Source organism: Chaetura pelagica, unplaced genomic scaffold (genome assembly GCF_000747805.2).
Source record: "Chaetura pelagica isolate M959 unplaced genomic scaffold, ChaPel_1.0 scaffold1124, whole genome shotgun sequence".
NCBI lineage: Eukaryota > Metazoa > Chordata > Aves > Apodiformes > Apodidae > Chaetura > Chaetura pelagica.
In genome coordinates, this window is record NW_009953094.1 from 23387 (window position 1) to 43605 (window position 20219).

Sequence of the window (20219 nt, forward strand, 5' to 3'; positions counted from 1 at the left end):
ATTTGGATTTTGGAATATGCCAAGCATAAATGCTATTAGGGTGGGTGGTGGAAACCTTTTCATTGGCTTTTAGGCATTTTCAGAAACTGGTGGGCATATGAGATCAAGGTCCAGGCTGGCTAAGTGGTTCTTCAACAGTTTGTTATTGGTTCCTAGAAGTATGTGCAGTATGTGCAATAGATACAAGTCTTTGATGACTGGGAATCAAAGCTGTAAAAAAAAGGAGCTTGCAAGAGATGCTTGCAAGGTGAGCATTGCCTCTGACCTAACTGCACAAGTAGCTGACTCAGTAGCAGAAAAAGAGGAAACTTGGGAAGTTATTCTTATTTCTGATGTATAAACTCCTTCTGGATGTCTTGTGCATCATGGTTTTTGTGGCATATGACACTGGATTCCTGGAGCTGGACTGGAGAATTTTGGGTCATAGGCCAATTGGTTGCTGTAGGTAAAAAATGCTGTTTCTAAACTTAAGATACTCTGGCAAAGGTGTGCACACCTCTTCTAGTCTGAGCTGGAAGTGTAAACTCTGATAAGTTGCTAAGAGAAAAGATATTTTAGCCTTTACTAAGCCACTGGGTATCTGTTGGCCAGTTTGTGGTTTAAGCAAGAGTGAGCTTACATCTGGTTGCAGAAAGACTGTGCAGACTTTTTTGTCTCCTAGCCAATGGTTTTGGTACTCTGTTAGAACAGCTTTGTGCTGAGCAAGTTGAGGGTGAGCAGCAGTACAAAGAATGCTGAGTTATTAGCTCTGAAGCTCTCAGGTATCCATCCCCTTGACACTTGCTCTCTTTTACTGGTTCAGGAAAGTCATGCAGAATAGAATTATGGAGTAGCATAGCTTTATTTTCTCCATCCTGTTTAGTACTGTTTGTGGTTTCTGACAATAGTGGCCTCGAAGAGGTGGCATTGGATTTCCGTCCCTAAATAGCCTGTGGGTGGCTCCCCTAGTGGTAAAGCTTTGTGGTGAATACGATGCTTATGCTTCATCTTGATTAATGCTTCAAGAAAATAAGAGCTATGTTTGACTTTGAACAGACATATAAACTTAGGAGTGAGAGAAGTGCTTGGCAGAAATAAATACTTTCTTGATTGTATTTGTTGTTTAAAACATCAGTAACACTGTGACATATATTTCGAATATATGTTTTGCACATTAAATTGAGTTTCAGTCTGAAAAAACTGTTGTGATAAATAGCATATTATATAAACAGATTTTGCTAAGTGAAAGAAGAAACAATTATTCTGCTATGATAGACTTTGTAATGTAGGTTGCATCTAATCTAAGATGCTTAAATCTGAGGCAAACTGTTCATTTGCTGCACTCAACATGTTGAGGGATAGACTATGAAGAGGCTCAATGTTTTGTGTATACTGAAACAATAATCTTGTGGCAAATTTAGGTTTAGGATTCAGAACTGATTTAGGAGGTGAGCCACCATGGAACTCTTGGTTGAAGTGAGCCTGCTATTTCCATTTGTAAGATCAAAGATCTACAATGATTATTTTGAAACAGAGGCTGTGCTGCCTTGTTTTTAGTTTTCTAGATTGAACATTTCTGATCTTTACTATGAAATTGTACTACATTCTTCATACAAGGCTTGAATTTTGAATGTTTTCTGCAGTCATGGAACAAAATACTGTGCTGTTTATCTAATAGTAACAGGATTTTTAAGTTAGAACTCCATTCTAGTCCAAATTATTTTCCACTTTGGCCTTACTATTGTAATATTTCGCTTAGTCCTTAGATTACGAGGAAAAGTTCAGATACAAAGTTAGACAGTGAAAAGCCAGGAAAGAGACATTTCTTTCCGGGGATCTGATGAAATTGCCCTTTTTTCTTCATCAATAAATCTTAGAACTCTGAGTTGTTCATAGTGTGATGTTTTATACAGAAGAAAATGAGGTTCCCATAGCAGCCAAGTCTTTTCACTAAATAATTTGGGGTTTGGTGATTTTTTTCCTCTTAACCAAGGACACCTGGAACATAAAAGTGTGGTAATATAAACTTAAATAGACAGGAATCTGAAAAGAAAGACCAGAGACATTTCATCCAGCTTTTTGTCTTTCAAAGACCTCTTTCCACGTCTTAAAAATTCATGTTCAAAAATTCTCTTCATACTTTAGTAAACAATGTCTTCTAGGCTAGAAAAGGTAGAAGAATATTTATAAATAATGGAAGAGATTTAAAATTTACCAGCTCACTAGGGTGTTTACTTGCTTAATTTTTATCAACTTTGGATCATCTCATTTCTTGTTTGGTATGAAGTTGGACAGGTGTTGTTTTGCAGGTTTATTTTTTCCACTGCCTTTCCTGATTTTTGTCAGTGTATCTGATTTGTTTTACTTGGGGCATACCAGTAATTGAGCTAGGAGGAAAAAGTAATAATTGTACCAAATTCTTTTTTTCTCTATTGAAATAAGTGTTTGTCTTAAGAATATGTTCAACAGCTGCCAGCAAGTCAGTTTGTCAGAAGTTTACTAATTAGAGAAAGTATGCATAAAATTAAACTTCTAATCAGTCTTGAGGAAGTTGTCTTCTGTGTCAAGCTTTGTTGATTGAAGACTTCATTGTTTTGTAATTGCTTGTCATTGCTGTCAGAGCACCACTGGCAATAGCGGTTTTATCAGTTTGCCCTAATCAGGGCAATACAGGATCAGCTGGGTCAGCTTATCCACTTGGATTGACTTTTTAAACTAACCTGCCCTTTTATTTATGCAGTTGATTAGAGAGGGGGCTCCACCATCCCTTTTTTTCAGTGATAGTGTTGGGATGCTAACCTCCATCTGCCTGGACACGTTGGCCATCTGGGAATTATATTATCTTTGTCTGGCACAGCTGTTGCAGGTTGAATGTCTGTCCCCAGCATTAAAGCACTGTGGAGGAGGTTTGAGCTAAAGCATTTCACTTTGTGATTACCATAGGCTGCCACAATAGGTGTATTGCTTTTGCTTATGCTAAGGTAACACATTTTGTCTTGTGGTTCTAATGCAGTGAGGTGTGATCACAGAAGGCTAATGAAAACTCAGCTGACAAGCAGTAATTTATCAAGCCATGGTAACTTGACCATTCTTGATCATGTATACACACGAGTCTGCTATTTGACATCAGGCATATGACCTAAAGGTAGCTGGTACCAATGAAAATGTGTCTTGCTCTGAACAGGTTTTGTAACAGGGCCAAGGTGAGTGGTGTGCGGCAGTATTTTATTGTGCCAAGGAATTGCTGTGAAGGAATTGGTAACTGGGAAGGGCCCTGGAATTCAGTGGCTTCATGAAATTGCTTAACTGCCTTGTGTAACACTGTGATCTAGAATTACTGTCTATTTTTTTTGTAAGCTTTCAATTCAACTACAACATTTCTGCGTCAGAGTTTGTGGATATAGTGGATACATGTTGAAGATGTGTATTATAGAGGTATTTTTCAGGGACAGTTTTTAACTAAGATTATCTTCAATGGCAGAATATGTAGTAAAGTTTTGTGGTTTGTTTTGGTTTTTTTCTCACATTTGGTAGGTGACTGATACCTATCAACTTGAAATTTCACCACAAATAGGTGATAAAATATTTTGTTAAGTCATTTTTACAGCATCTGAGATAAAAAGTACCATAGTAGAATAGGTTGCTGCAGAAAAGAAGTGTCTGTATGAAAGCACCACTGTTAAAACTGCAAACTTGGATTTGGACATTGTGGTGGTGGTGGTATGAAATATTTAGTTAACACCTTGAGGTCTGGTTTTGAGTATGGATTCATGAGTCATTTACAAAAGCAGAATTACTTACTGCTCCCACATTGCTGTAATATTGGGAATGTATTTTTCTAGACAGTTTTATCTAAATTATTTGTTATGCTTATAATTTTTTGTTATTAATGAAATGTAACTGTACTGTCATTCTCTAGGTATTTCAACAGCCTTCTGTAAGTGAGTTAGAGTGTCTTATTGCAATGCAAAAATCAGAAATCAAGCTTTTACAGGAAAAATTGAAAAAAACAAGTCTTAACTTAGCAGAGCATAATTTGTATGCTACAAATACTCTGGAAAGCAACAAGAAAAGGACCGAAAGAAAGCATGAGGTAGGATAGTGTTACTGTCTCATGTATTTGTGTCTAAGTCAGGATGGTAAAGACAAACATTTTTGCTCAAGGGTCCACATAATAATTTTAATATCTGTTGATGCTGCTTTTAATTCTGGAAGCTTGTTTGAATGGTTCTTGTGTTATCTGCCAAAGACTTGTTTAAATAGCTGATGGGAGTAGAAGGTTTTACCTTATTAAATACTGAATAAGGGATTATTAATTAAATGAAATATTTGAAGGATAAATTCTTCGTAGGTTTGTTGAAATGAATATTTATCGAGTATTTTGTGGTATGTACCAGAAAGACCATCTTTCCCTCGAAGGAAAATGAGAAAACTAGAAATGGTTATTATAATAATTTTGTAAGTGAAAAATATTTTTTTCAAATTCTTTATTTTTAAAGTATGATATTATATTTATTTACATGATGACTGACAAAAATGTCCTTTAGAAGTTTATGCTTTCAACTTTTTATTACTTTGTATAGTGCTGGACTACCTTTTTTATTATGACTTGCTGTTAAATTTGGGCACCAGGTAACCAACAGCTACAAACTGTAGATAATGAAATAGATCCATATATAAATCTAATACTAGAACTGATTTATTAAATAAGTGGAAGTGATGGTTCCTGTGTTCAGCCTTTTCCTCATCTGTTTTGGTTTTTTTCCCTTGTGATTATAGAGAGTGTGAAAAACTTGGTAGAGATTTCTGTATCAAGGAAGCATTCCTTGTGGATAAGTCCACTCTACAGGTATACCTCCTCAGAAACCAGAGTGTGTGGAGAGCAGTCCATGCTGGAATAGTTTCTTCTGATAGGAATTGTGACCTATGGAGAATCCATGGAGTAGTTCTCAAGGCCATGGAGAGGCCCCATGCTGGATCAAGAGCAAAGTGTGAGGAGGACAGAAAGGGTGAGAGGAGCTGTTTCTGGCTGACTGTAACCCCCCCATTCCCTATCCCACTGCACTGCTCAGTAGGAGGTAGAAGAGTCAAGAGTGAAGGTGGAGTTGAGCCTCAAAGTAGGGTGAGGGTAAAGGTGTAGGTTTAATATTTTCTTGATTTCTTACTAGCCAAATTTATTTTACTTGACAATAACTTCAATTAACTTTCACTGGGTCAAGTCTGCCCATGACGGTGAATGGTAAGCAATCTTCATTTCTTTGTCTCAACCCATGAGTTTTTTCATCCTATTTTCTCCCCCTGTTCTGCTGAGGAAGGACAGTAAGTGAGCAGCTGGATGAGTGTTCAACCCTTTGCCAAGGTTAACCCACCACAATGTAATGTCTTGTTTCGTCCAAATAAGTTAAAGAGAGTACTGTGTTTGTAATGAACTGATCACTGTGTCAGGAATAAAGTAATTACACTACCTTGAGTAAAATAACACATCGAAACAAGTAAATACAAACTTTTAAAACCCATTTTTGACAGTCTTTTCCTGTTTTGGTAAGTAGATCCTGGTCATGCTCATTCAATACTCAGAGTTGTTTGATATGTGCATTTTTTCACATGTGAACGCAGCATCTGTTCAAACTTTTGGGAACTGAATTGACAGGCTACAAATCCTTCGTATTTAGGTGAGACAGTAAGGCAAATTATAGAAACATTCTGGCTTTAGGATCACAAAATATACGGCTAGAGTAGAAAAGGTAGTGCTACTCTCTTTACTGATTTCCCCTTGCAATGAAATATCTTCCCATTACCTCATTGTTCAGTCTTTTATGACAAAAGTATTAATGACAGAAATTATTAGCATTAGGAAGAACATGTTGGATATACAGTTCTTGTTTTTTACAGTGGTGGTCCTTTTGGCATTACAAAGACTCTCTTATGTTAACCCTTCATTCTCTCCTCTTCCCTCCCCCCACAGGTTGCATGCATTCCCAGGATATAAAGAACAAATAAGAATAGAATAGGAGACTCAGGGAGGACCTTGTCACTCTCTACAACTACCTGAATGGAAGTTGTAGTCATCTGGGGGTCACACTCTTCTCCCAGGCAACTAGTGACAGGGCATGGCCCGAAGCTTTTCCAGGGGAGGTTTAGGTTGGATATTGAGAAGCACTTCCTCATGGAGAAGATGATTAGACATTGGAATGGACTTCTCAGGGATGTCATCATCCCGGGAGGTGTCTAAGGAAAGACTGGAAGTGGCACTTAGTGCCATGGTCTAGCTAATGTGGCATTAGGTCATAGGCTGGACTTGACGATCTTAGAGGTCTTTTCCAACCTCAGTAATGCTGTGACTCTGTGAATGACACTGCTTTAAATTCTTTCTGCTCTCAAAAGCCAAAGATTTTGAAATAAGAAATAATTGTAAAGATGTTAAAAAGAGGGGCCTGGGACAAAACAGAAATTTGCCACCAGTGTGATAAAATGGGATGTGTGGCCACATGACAGTATGCTTCCACCTATATTTGGTTCTGCAGAATGCAAAGATATAAATGCATCTATAGGCTAGTGTTTTTTGTGAATTGCTGAAATTCAAATCCCTTGCCTACAGCCATGCAGAAATAGAAAAAACTTTACTGTGATGCACAATATATAGTGGTTTAAAGCTTTATTAAATGTGCACTTGTGTAATTTTTTCTTGATATTAGGTATGTTCTTAAGAGGCAACTGTAACCCTCATAGTCCAGTCTCTGTGTAAAGTGAGTATGGATAGAAACAGCTGAATGCCATTTTTTTATGAAGACTTAGGAATCAATTGCTTGATCTTCCTAGAGCTCTTTCTAGAGCTTAAACTTTGTAGCTTTGTGAACTATGTATGATTTCTCTTATGTAATTAAAGTGCCATTCGTTGTCTGCTGGCTGGTTCAGTAACACAGCCTCAGCTTTCGCACTGTATGATGCGTGGGAGTTATAATTTCTTCTTACTTATATACATCCTATAGCATTCTTCATCCTACAGTTTATATTGTCAAGATATTAAAAGGCATGAGTAAACTTGCAGTACTGGTGAAGTTCATGTTGAAACATAGTGAATCAAGAATTTGCCATTTTTCATCTTCAAAAAATGCTACCTGTATCTGGTTCAGCTTCAGAAAAGTTTGTTTCTTCAGCTCATAAAAAACATGAAGATTTCTACCCACTGTCTTCACTGCTGAATCCTGGCAGACATTGATTTGATCTCTGTGTGCAGGAAAGTTCTCCAAGCCATTTCGGTATGAGTTTTGGCTTCCCTTGTTTATGTTTTTATTGATTTGTTTTGGGATTCCATCCAACACAAAACCTGTTGTATTCAAGAGCTGTTGAATTCAAAACATACTTAATTCCAGCTTCACCCCGTAGAGCCTTTTATGATGCGTATGGATAACAGAAGGTTGTTTAGAAGAGGCATCTTTTCTGCTCACTGTACCTCTGTTAGAAGTTAATGTGTGTCTCATATAGAAGTTTCTTTACATTAAATCTTCTTTCAAGAAGTTTAATATCTCTTAATATTACAAAATCTGATAATTTCTGTCTCTTTGCTATTCTGCTTAATCTTTTATATTTTAGGATCATTTGATGAAATATCTACTATTGTTACCCTTTACTGATTGGATTAACATTCTTTGTTCTTAAAACTGGACTTCTCTCACTCCTTAATATTTAGGAAATGCTTAAAACACTGCAATTTGTTTATACATATAATACATTTAATACATTTTAATACATTTCATACATGTATGTCTAAATTTACTGTACAAATCAAGGATTGGATTAAGAATTAAATGCTTAAACCTGGTAGCTGCAGCAGCAGCAAGGTTTGCAGTTTTGAGAAGGTTATTACAGATGTCATCTTCTGATGACATTCAAAACTGAGTTTTGAAGCAGACCTAGAAAATGAAAACTACAATATGTTTTTGTATTGGTAGGAAAATTAAAGTACTTGCCTTCTTAGCAATGACTGCCATTGAACTACCTATGTGCAGCTGTAAAGCCTAGAACCAGCTCTAGTCTCATCACTAAACAGGTGAAAACATGCTCAAACAATAGAATTCCTCTTAATCCAACATCACAAATTATTTTATAATTATTCCTCTTACAAGGAATTATTTCCCTGTCCATGAATAGTTAGTTTTTCTTAATTTGTTCCATATGTTGGTCCTTTGGAAAAGATTCACTGTGCAATCCCAGATAGCTACATATAAAATCTGTGTGCTCATTGTATCTGATCACCTTTGATTAAAACAGCAAGACTATGAATTTTTATTATTTAAATTTTTTGCATTTTTTCTCTGTTCCTCTGTAGAGTCTCTTTACCTAGTTATTTTTAGTAGTCTGGTGCTGTTTGTTCCTCTGCTCTTCCTTTGGTGTCCTTCTTTTAGACCACTAATGCAGTGCTTTGACCTTTTATTTGTGATTTCAGATAAATTAATTTTCCCAGTCTTCTGTAAACAGTGGTTAGCTATGAAACATTTCTTGAAATATAATGCATTCTGGATTTTTAGGAAAGCAACAATGTTTCATAGTATGGGTGTGCAACAATTAGGAAGTCTGGAAGATAATAATTTTATATAAGATCTTGGTTTCATTCAAGAAATCTGGGCCTTTGGAGCTTAGTAGGTTTTTGCTATGTTGATCTTGGGACATTCTGCTTCAGCACCTGAAAGGGATCAGTTTGGTTTTGTGCAATGTTAAAATATTTTCTTACTGATACGAGCGTCTGTTAACTGAAGTAAACTTTTTTTGATATCTCCACTAAAATTACTAGGAAAAAAAAAAGAAAATCAGTAACCTTACTATTTCAGAGAGATTTGCTCTTAGTCACTAAAATGTTACACTGGCAATATAAAAACTTAAATTTGGAAATATTGCTTTAAATGTTCATTAAAACTGCCTCCTAATTTATTCTGTTATATAAAGGAACTGACAGGAATATACAAAAGATGTCCATTTGACATTCAGATTTTAAATGTACAATAATTCTTTCTAGACATCAGCTTTGGTTTATGGTTGGGGTTTTTTTCCAACCTCATTCAAGCACATTTCAGGAGCAAAACAAACTCAAAACCAAATGACAAAAGCACCTTGGCAATATTTTAATTCTCGATTATCTATAGTACTATTATTTTCTGCTATTTAATGGTATTTTTTTCTCCTTTCTGGAAACCCATATGATTTAAGGTGGAAGTGTGGTATGCAGTGTCTTGTAAACATTTAATACTGAAAGGTAACGGTCAAAGAAAAAGAATAGCAGTTGCTAATTAAGATTTCTTTTAATATTAAATCAATTTAATGGAATAGTAAAAGTGTTGAAATATGTAGTATACAGGAAGACTTTAACCTGAATTCCTTTTTTTGTAGATCAGTTATTTTACAGCAAAAATGGCAGCATGCATCCAGAATAATGATAATCTTAAGACTTTGTTTGACTTTATGTGTTTAAGCAATAGCATTTTACCTTATCACTGTTAAGTGTGTTTTAGTATAACTGTCCTTAACCAAAGTTATTCAGAAAATCAGAAGTTCTAATTTCATGAGGTCTGTCTTGCTTTGTGATAAGGTCATATGACTTAGAATGAACAAGAAAGCCGCCCAGTTTAAGTGTTACTTTTGCATATTCTTTCTCCAGATTGCTATATGAAGCTGTACATAATATAAACACATATTCTTGTCTCTAGTTAGTCACATTATAGTTAATGACCATATGGTCATTATGGTATAAGATCTACTGTCTGTTGTATTTATATTCCTCAAGCATATTGTTCCTTCAACTTCACAGTGTGTTAAACTATTTCAAAGGGAAAAAAATCCTTTCCCTCTTGTTTCTGGTTGTCCTATCAAGTGTAACCTTGGACCCTTATAGAGCAATTAGACCAGCCTCTATCCCCTCCTTTGTAATGAGGTTTCTTGCATTTCTGAGTCTATAACCCTTTAGTCTTCCCTAATGGGACATCATTATTCTGAAAGAAACAATGTAAATGTAAATGAATATTCTCATTAACGAGTCACAGAGAAACCTTTAGTGGTAGCGCTGTGGTAATTCTGCTTGTTATTTCTCTGGTATTCCATGCAGATTTTTTTTTTTTATATAATTCATTATTAGTATTCAAAATTACTTCTTCTTTAATTCTGCATGTCTTTCATAATCCGGTGTTCCAACTAGCTCAACCATGTCCTTGTTTTATTCTCCAGGAACCACCTGTGAAACGTTCAAGGTCTCTGTCCCCAAAGAGCTCTTTTAGAGAGTCAGAGGAGCTAAAGAGGCTTAAAATAGCTGAAAGGAAGATTGAAAACTTAGAGAAGACACTACAGCTAAAGGTGAATATTAAAAAACAAAACAAAACAAAACAAACCCCAACAAAACACAAAAAAGCCCCACCCCCCTAGCTATAAGCTTGCATAGATGAAGATATACCAAAATAAACAGACATTTTAAAAATGCAAAATGCGCATATCTTTATGGACTGTAAGTGTGTTAGCATAAGAGAGCACTCTCCATTAGTTTGCTTTTTTCTTTTACTGCAAGGAGTCTTGTCTTGGTACTCCTGCAGTGCCGTAGAAGGCTAATTGGAACTGTCGTCAATAATACGTGCTTGTTAAATAAATTTTCAAAATTTGTGTCTGAGTGTATTCTGAGAAATTCATGTACTGTTATAGAAATAAAGTGAAGGTGAAAATACAAAGAATCTCTTTTTTTTTTTGCATGATGAAGCCAGTATCTTAAAACGCTGAAGTTAGTTACTTGAATCAGAATTACCTCTTAGAATTATAAACCAGAAGCTGTCGGTCTAACAAATTCTGTAAAAAAAAACCAACAACCACAGCCAAATAACACGCCCTCCCCACCCTCGGTAAAAAAGCTTAATAGAGTATGCATTACAATTTCCTATTTTGCCCCCATTTTATAGATTTTTCTTGGTTTATTTTTTTACTACAAAAATAGTACCTTTTGAATGGCTTGTTGGTTTAAAGTTGCACCTAAGAGTGCAAATCCCCAGATACTGAGTAATGTTTTCTTAATTTTTTTTTATAATTTATACTCTTCACCGTTCCCCCTTTCTTCATTGTATAAGTTTGTGCAGTTATGGTGTTTGAAAGATACTTTAGTAGATGTAGTGTACAGCAGATCTGGCTATGTTGAGCATGGTGTGATAAAAGTGAAAAAAATCGGGGAGTCCTACAAACCATAATCCTGAGCTCTGACCTCCTGCTAAAAGGCACTCATATGTGATAAGTCAATTTTAGAAAAAATGTGAGTGGGAATTATATTTTAACAAAAATTGAAAAGTTCATCACTCTGTATATTTTAGAGAGTTTAATGTAATGTCTTAACACATGTACATGTACAGGAAAGATGATTTAGATTTCAAATTCAGTCTTACAAGCCATCTTACTCTTTGTTGCTGAGACTCAAAACATTGATTTTTTTGGTTTTGGTTTTTGGGGTTTTTTTGTCACTATTCAGAAATCTAAGGTATGTTCTACCATCTCTACCCAAGGACTGGCCCTTTGGCAGGCCTTCATTTTGTTAGTTGGCCTGCCAAACACCGATGCTACAGATTATTCTGGCACTGTGGACTACAGCTGCACTGCTCCTAGCAGCAAAGCTCACACATGAGCATGTATGGTTATTGTCTTAAATGATAGTGTCCCCCACGTTTCTTTGTTTTCTTCTGGCAAGAGCAGTGAAAAGAAAAAGAAAAATTCCCTTTGTAATTTCTTCTGTTTCATATTAAAGCATAATTTAGGAATCTGCAGCTTTATTATGTTGGAAGTGTGGGATCTCTCTTTATGACAGCTCTTAATCCATGAGGTCTTTAAGGACTAAGCCTTATATCTTCCTGAAACTGAATATATGAGCTCCTTGCATTTTCTCTTGAAAATATACTTGGCTTCTTTGGCACATGCTTTAATTGATTTAAAAGAAGCTGTAGAGGCACAGGTCAACATATTAAAAGCTGTTGTGGCACTACTTTCAGGATTCAGTGAGGCTATTGCCACTGTGATGGTGAACCCAGCTGTCATAACATTAATATTAGAATAATTCTACTGGTATTGTATGATTTCTTGTTATATGAATCCTCTCAGGCATTGCTTCCAACAAAGAATAAAGCATGTGATCAACATTTTCAAACTGGCACTTGCACCATTACCTCCTCAAGCTGGCTGTTGACTAAATGATTACTTGAAATGTTCTTGCTCTATCAATGAACATACTGATGTTGTCTATCCTGAAGATGAAATTGTGACTTCGTCCATCAGTCCTTCTGAAAAATCAGTAACAATTTGGAAAATCGTAGTGTCAAGTTCCTCACTTCTTGTCAGTATAACACTAATCAAAGAATTAAATCAGTATTTTTTTTAAATTCCATTTTAGTTAAATATTTGCTGTATCATAACTTGTTACAGGTCAATTTTAAGAAAATTTCTAAGTACTGATTAGAATATTCTGGCTTGCCTGAACTGCCTGCAAATAACAGCATGACCTTTTTCCTAGGAGGTTGGGTTCTTCCTCCTGCAGACTGGACTTTATCTTTCGGTCTTTCATTATTGTGTGGGAAGTACTATAGCATCTCAGTGGAGAGCTGGAGAATATCCTGGAAATCCAGCACTGCTAGAGGGAGCTCAGTATAGGAGCCATTTTTCTTCAATATCTTTATCAATTATCTGGCTGAGGGGATCGAGTGCACCCCCAGTAAGTTTGCAGACAACACCAAATTGGGTGGGAGTGTTGATCTGCTTGAGGGTAGGAAGGCTCTGCAGAGGGTCCATAGATCCTTAATACAGATTTCTAGAATATTTTTGTTCACAATATTAAGTAGCAACTAGAAGAAACAGAAACAAGTGCCTTAGAGAAGATTTTAAAGCTGCTGGATTTTTTTATTATTTTTTTTTGTTCTAAATGACAAATAATTTCTATAAAGTTTAAATATGGGATTTACTTGTGTTTACAGTGAATTTTAGGAATATGCTCAGTTGCTTCCTAGGAATAAAAATTACTTAAATAGTAAATCAAAAGTTGATTACAAGAAGTTTTATTATAATAACTGAGTGTTTCAAATTTTACTCAAGTCATTATAAATCAAATTTATCAATTGGTTATAGTCGGACTTGGTGATCTTGGAGATCTTTTCCAACTGTGACAATTCTGTGGTCCTGTGACCTGGAGAGGCTGGATCGATAGGCTGAGGTTAATTGTCTGACATTCAATAAGGCCAAATGTCAGGTCCTGTACTTGGGTCCCAACAACCCCATGCAATGGTACAGGCTTGAGGAAGAGTGGCTGGAAAGCTCCCCAGACGAAAAGGACCCTGGGGTATTGGTTGGCAGATGGCTGAATGTGAAGCAGCAGTGTACCCAGGTGACCAAGAAGGCCAACAGCATCCTGGCTTGTATCATCAATAGTGTGGTCAGCAGGCCACACTAGGAAAGTGATTGTTCCTCTGTACTCTGCACTGGTGAGACTTCGCCTCAAGTACTCTGTTCAGTTCTGGACCCCTCACTACAAGAAGGACATAGAGGTGCTGGAGAATGTCCGTAGAAGGAAAGCAAAGATGGTAAAGGGTCTGGAGAACATGTCTTATGAGGAGCATCTGATGGAACTGGCGATGTTTAGCGTGGAGAAAAGGAAGCTGAGGGGAGACCTTATCCTGTATAGCCACCTGAAAGGTGATTGTAATGAAGTGGGTGTCAGTCTCTTCTCCCAAGAAGCAAGTGATAGGATGAGAGAAAAGTTGTGCCATGGAAGGTTTACATTAAATATTAGGAAAAATTTCATCATTGAAAACAGTTGTCAGGCACTGGAACAGGCTGTCCAGGGAAGTGGTGGAATCACCATCCCTTGAGGTATTTAAAGGACGTGTAGATGTGGTGCTCAGGCACATGGTTTAGTGGTGGACTTGGCAGTGCTGGGTTAATGGCTGGACTTGATGATATTGAAAATCTTTTCTAACCTTAATGATTCTGTGATTCTATGGTTGTTCTGTGCTATTTCTGTCAATATATAGAAAACTGTAAAAGTCAGTAAATTTATTTAAAATTATAATGTAATTCAATCAGAGAGAGATGGAACTAACTGAGATTATTATTCTTCAGGTTCTAAAGTGCTTAATCATTGAATTGAAGTGAATTATTAGTACATTTAATTGTGTAATTTCTGTTTCTGTGAGAGCAGAGCAACTGATAAGGGAAGGGAATAATTGGAATTGAACGGGTAATGGGTCAGGTAACCAGTAATAAAAGTGTAGATTCATAAATAGGAAAGGCCAAATTCTACACTTGATTGCATCTCTGAAAGGGCATTTAGTAAACTTCTGAGGATTTATGCTGAAGATACTTTTTTCCAGTACCTTATCGGACTTGATAATTTTTCACTAGCAATATCAAACAATCTAAGAACAAGGATTTCATGAACATCTCTTAAAAACCCAGCATCTGTAATTGGATAGTGTATTGGTATTGTAGTGTCAAGTAAAGCTTGGCAATAATCTCTGTCCCTTGTCATAGAACTGTCCTGCTACTTGTGTTTAAATGAACCACTTAAAACCTGTCAAAAGTATTCTAAGTAACTCTAAATTTATAAATGTATCTAGTTGAGAGTTTGTTTCAAAAAAAAAAAAAAATCACTACTTTGAGAAAGGATTCAACAGTAAAGTCACTTTAGTACCTGCTTCTATACCTAAATCTGCCTTTTCTTTTACATGAGTCACTTCAAGAAAACTTTTAGAATTCTGTGTCTAGTAGCATTGAAAGTGTTAGCTGCTATTTTTTCAGCTTTGTGTATGCATCACGAAAGTTGAACTATGTTTTAAAAGCCAAGCTCAGCCCAGGTACTTAGTAGTTAGCACTACTGTAGAAACCCTTCCCATGATTTTATTGCTTGCAGCTTTGGCTATTGGTATATCTTATTTATTGACTAATGCTGAAAAGCCCTCCTTACATATGAGGAATAAATGCTTGGAAATAAAGTACTGTGATTTACTTAGATATTAAGGAACATGTTCTTTAGTTACCCTACAAGCAGAGCTCCCACTGAACTGGAAATGAAGCACTGAGAGCCAATTTTACTGCAGGATAATGTCTGGTGAATTCTTTATTGCTGTGTGCTGGAATTTGACTTGCTTTATACTGTGGAATGTCCTCTTAATGCTAATTTTTCAGAGCAATTTTTTATTTTTTTTTTAAACTTCCATGATGTTATCCCGTGGTATAAATCTTACTTTTCATTCTCTAAAAAGAGTACATTTTTTCATATTATTTTGTTATATAAAAACTATTGCAGATTTTTTTTTTATTTCTTGTTTGTTACCGAGGTAGAGGACAAAGTCTTGGTGTTATATAAATTCACATAAATAAATGAGTACATGAGGAAATCCTGCAGCCATTTCAATTTACGTGTTTTGATGTGGACTTCAGTGAGGCTAGTGTTTTCAATGAAAACACATAGATTAGATTTCTATGGGAAAAAAAGAAAGAGAAAAGGAGTTCAGAGGTAAAGGCAGTGCCAGCAATCCTTTTCAGTATATATATTGCTAGGTGTATTAGGCCAATGCATTCACAGGTTGAAAATGGACATTTTAATAATGAATTCTGAAAAACTTCTGAGAAGCATGAAATAATATTTAAGTAAATTTTGCCAAATTAGCAGTATTTGCCAGAGTAGCACTAAGGAAAAATTTTCCCTCAGGGATTGTGTTCTTTCTGTTTAGTTTTCTGAGGCTTTTAATAGTTACTTACACAGAACATTTGTTTCATGTGATCTATATGAAAGTCTCTGACATTTTACCCAACTCTCATTTTATTTTTTTGGTGGTATACAGACTCGAGAAACTGATGAGCTAAGAGCAGCCCATGAAAAACGCAAAGAGAGGCTGCAGATGTTACAGACCAACTACAGAGCACTAAAAGAGCAATTAAAGCAGTGGGAAGAGTGTGATAGCAGGTAAGTTACATAGCTCATTAAAAACATTCCCCTTAAACAAGAAGTCTGCGAAGAAGTATTATATAGGTGTTCAAAAGAGAATTTTATTTGGAGGAAGGAGCTACTACATGATGATCAAGACTATCCTTTGTTAAAGCAGCATTCATGGCATACCCCTTATGTAAGAAAAATTACAGTTGCACGCCAGAATAAAATGTATTGAGCTAAGACCTGGGCTTACTTCATTTAGGATCTCATTGTGACTCTGAGTACTGGATAGGGTCCAGTACTGCTGGGGCTGCTTATTTTTGCTTGCTTAAATCCCCAGTCGATTAATGTGTTGGCTGTGTATGTTGTTAATTTTCTATAATAGAACAATTGTTCCTTGTATTTCAAATAGTTTAAGAAAATAATTGTATTCCTTATACAAAGCAGAAATAACAACCTGTTTAACATATAGCAATTAAACCTTAACTGAAGCTAATCCTAGAATACCTTTCTTAACAGAGGAGCAAAAAATATGTGCATGAAAGGCAGAGTGATGTCATCTGCTAAATAATTATAAAGTCAATTGTTTCTGATCATTCTACAAAAATGTTGCAGTAATACATCTTCATTAATGGAAAGAAGACTCAAAATTTGCACCAAATTTAAAATGCTGATATTGACTGCATAATATGTTTTTCTTCATATAATATTCTATGTGTAGTTGTCCCTTAAATTGTATACAGAACAGTGAACATTTTCTGCAGAATATATATATTTATTTATTTTTAATTCCTTAGCAGAGAGTTAGGATTTTTGGTAAAGAGACATATTTGGAGGTATGAAGACATCTTTTATTACTTCAATTGTGAGATGCCGCTGAGGTAATTTTTCAAGCTGTGTTTCAGTAATTTGAGTAGGTTCTTAAGTCCTGGTGGCTTTAGCAGGACGTAAATGTGCACCTACCATTTAGTAAACACATATGTGTTTTAATAAAAATAGTTATTATTTTTTTTTTAATTAGAGCAATACTGCTGAATCTTGATATAAACTTTATATCTCTCTCTAACTGAAAACTGATTCACAGAAATTGCTGAAAAACTGGTAGCCGTTCAGTGTCCAGGGTGAAATAAAGGGTTCTACTGTGAATGATAAACTGTCCCTCATATATAAATAATGCCTTGGTCTATCTGAGTAGATTTGCATTGCTTTGTAATACTATGACATTTCCTTAATAGTTATTAGTCTTAAACAAAAAAAAAATGCGTGAAAATAGTGTTAAAGAACAAATCTGCTACAGGCATTGTTAGTACAGAAAGATTTTTTTTAAATATCAAAGCGTAAATAATTAATAATTTTGTTTAAATTATAATGAAAATGTTTTGTGCGTTTAGGAATAGCGTGGATGATTTTGTCTTGTAGGTTACTGTTTTAAATTTGGTGCAAGCTGGAAATTACTGAAATATACTGAGTGGTAGTTACTTTTTGCAATGATATAATTTAATTCTGTGTCTAAAGCAAAGTCGGCATTCATAGTCTACTGAGACACCAGGCTGAAAAGATAAATACAAAAAGTCAGTGTAGATAAAGACAGTAAAATCAAACTTGATATGCAGTGAAACACTTAAGTGTTCTGGTTCTGATAGTCAAAAAAAAAAAAAAAAAAAGGAAGAAAATGGAAAAAGGGACAAAAGCAACTTCTGTTTCTGTTTAAAATAAATGAAACTTGCTTGTGTCCTGTCAGGAATGGATTTGGAAAAAGTAGATCTTGGGAGAGGTGTAATACTAAAGCTTTGTTTGTTCATCTTTTTCCTGTAATTAAGATGAGCTGAAAATGGCAGGATTTTGATAATTTTTGTCATCGGAACAGAATTATATGAAACCATCACACTAAAAGGGATTTTTTTTTTTTCCTTTTTAATAAGCTTAAGCAAAGGAAAGAAAATGGTTATGCATTACACTGTTATTTTGTTATCTCAAAAAGCTTTATGCATTAAGAACTCAGTATCAAGTACTTAAGTGGCACTTCTGATCCTTTGTATGTGATGAAGGGCCACATTCTTTCTGATCGTTCATAGATTATAATCTGTTATTGTGATGGTACTTGATGAGACCTAATTCCTCTGTCATTGTGCATACAACTTCCACTGACATACATGACTGCAAAGGTGGTGGGGGCCTTATCAGGTTAGCACATTCTTTGGGAGTTTATTTCTATGCCCAGCAAATTTCTAAAAACAATGTTTATATCTTGTATCACTAAAATACATAAAATATTTTAATTACAGAAACTGTGGAATATTTTAATTTTCTTTTTCTGTGCTTCTAAATTTGGTATGCTTTTTCCTCATGCATCATCTTAGCATTCAATAGCTTTTTATCTCATGAGACAGTATATCAACACTTTAATTTAGGGTGGGTGTTAATGCAACTTCCAGTTTGGTTTTCAGGGGCATTAGGGCAGCTGTTGGCTCTCCCATATTTTTTTTAAGAGATTGTGTGACCATTTCACAGTCTGCTTTCTCATACTACTATTGTAAGGGATTTTGACAGAATGAGTGCATGTGACAATGCCAGAGCCATGGTGCCATACTAGCACAATTTCTGTCTAAAACTACATCACTGAACTTTTCTGTAATAGCACATGTAAGATTTTATGCCTCACAAAATGTATACATCATACAAGATTTATGTTCAGCAGCTACCCCAGTTTAAACTTTTTCTGAAAGCAAAGGTGCTTTTATTCTTCTGGTCCTAAAATGTAAATATTTGACAGCAAACAACCTCTTTTTATTCATAAACAGGATTGAAAGTGGTAAAAGCACATACCAGCATACTGACCCCTGTCAGCTTTGTGAGGATGGTTGTGATGCTGGGTGGAATGAACTGGCTTTTTTCAAAAGGGAGCACAAAAAGCTGTTGATCGAAAAGTAAGTTTGTTTCTTAAATCGTGTTTATATAAAGACACATTCTTCTAGTTTATTTATTTTTTTTCTGCAGGTAGTGCTTTGTAGGCCACAAAAGAGGAATTTCTTGCATAATTCCAAGATAAAACCATCTTTCACCAAAAGCAGAAAAGGAAAACATCAGCTCTTTTTTTTCTTCCCTTTTTTTCCCCCCTCTTAAATCAGTGACAAGTTACAAGTTTGCTAGCACTAACAGAAACTGTATTCCATGATCTAGGGATTGTGTTAATTAATGTGGCTCTCATCTGTTGGAGGTGTCGCTCTTCATTAGCCTGTATTTTACACACTGCCGTGCTTCATTTTTGGAATGAGGTGGTGAGGGGATAACCTAGCCAGCCATCCTTGTTTGATCTCAGTGATACATACGCAATGCAGAATGCCTCAGCTCTCTTGGTTCCCTGCCCTGTCCTGCTAATCCCAGCTGAGCTCATTATGGTGTAGCCTTGCTGCTTCTCCTGGAGCCAGAGCTGTCCAAGCTAATTACTGGTAGCAGCAGAGCTGCCTGTTAAGGGTCTGGTGTGGATCTGCTAACATGGTCCTTGGTAGTGACCTGCAAAAAGCACGAGGGATTTGTTCTCTTTCTTGCTGTGCACAGCCTGTCCTTTGGGTTTAGTGCTGATCCCTTCACACAGCTCTTTTAGCTGTAGTAAGTGTAAAACTTGGTGAAGGAAACTCTTACTTTAGAAAACACACAGTTTGCTACTTTGATCTCATAATTCATAGGCTATTATACTCAGCCAGGCAAAGTAAGAAAATGTCCTTTTATACTAGACAGAAGGAAGTTAGTATAATTAGCCCTTTGCTGGTATTTAACACTTGCTGTTATTCAAGTTGATTTATATTTTTTTTAATTTAAGAATCAAGACATCATAGAAACTTTTATTCAGAATTCATTTTTGTCAGCATTAAAGAAAATGTTTTCCCAGTGGATCACAATGTAAACTGATTTTGTGAAGATACCATGAAGGCTGCTATCACAGAATTTCAACAGCTGCAAATTGTTTAGTAGTATGTAAATCCTTGTGTTACCTATAAGCTGCTTTAGCATATTACATACAGTATTGCCAGTAGCTGTGTTGCATGGGATATTCTTATATCCACCAGTTACAATTGTGTGCCTGTGCTTATCACTTCATTGTCACATCTTTATTTGCTGTTTTGAAACTATCACAACAAATTACCACATCTTCTTCGTTGTTTTGGTTTGGTTTTTATGTAGTAAGGAGCACTTTCTTGCCATACATATAATTGCAGTTGTAATTCTCCTTCCATCACTAATCCACCTGTGCACCACAGGCAACAGTAACTCAGGAGTAGTTAGGTATGCCTCTGCTTTTCACCCAAAG

The 20219-nt window shown here is 35.7% G+C and overlaps 1 protein-coding gene across 1 annotated transcript in view; it reads left to right on the forward strand.

Moving 5' to 3' along the window:
* CNTLN (centlein, centrosomal protein) overlaps positions 1 to 20219 on the forward strand; it is a gene marked incomplete at its 3' end in the record, with an annotated part of 67487 nt that overhangs the window by 15680 nt on the left and 31588 nt on the right. Inside the window, exons 4-6 of the mRNA XM_009997044.1 lie at positions 10195 to 10255; positions 15820 to 15943; positions 18712 to 18837. Coding sequence (XP_009995346.1) covers positions 10195 to 10255; positions 15820 to 15943; positions 18712 to 18837 — 311 coding nt within the window. The remainder of the gene's footprint in view (positions 1 to 10194; positions 10256 to 15819; positions 15944 to 18711; positions 18838 to 20219) is intronic.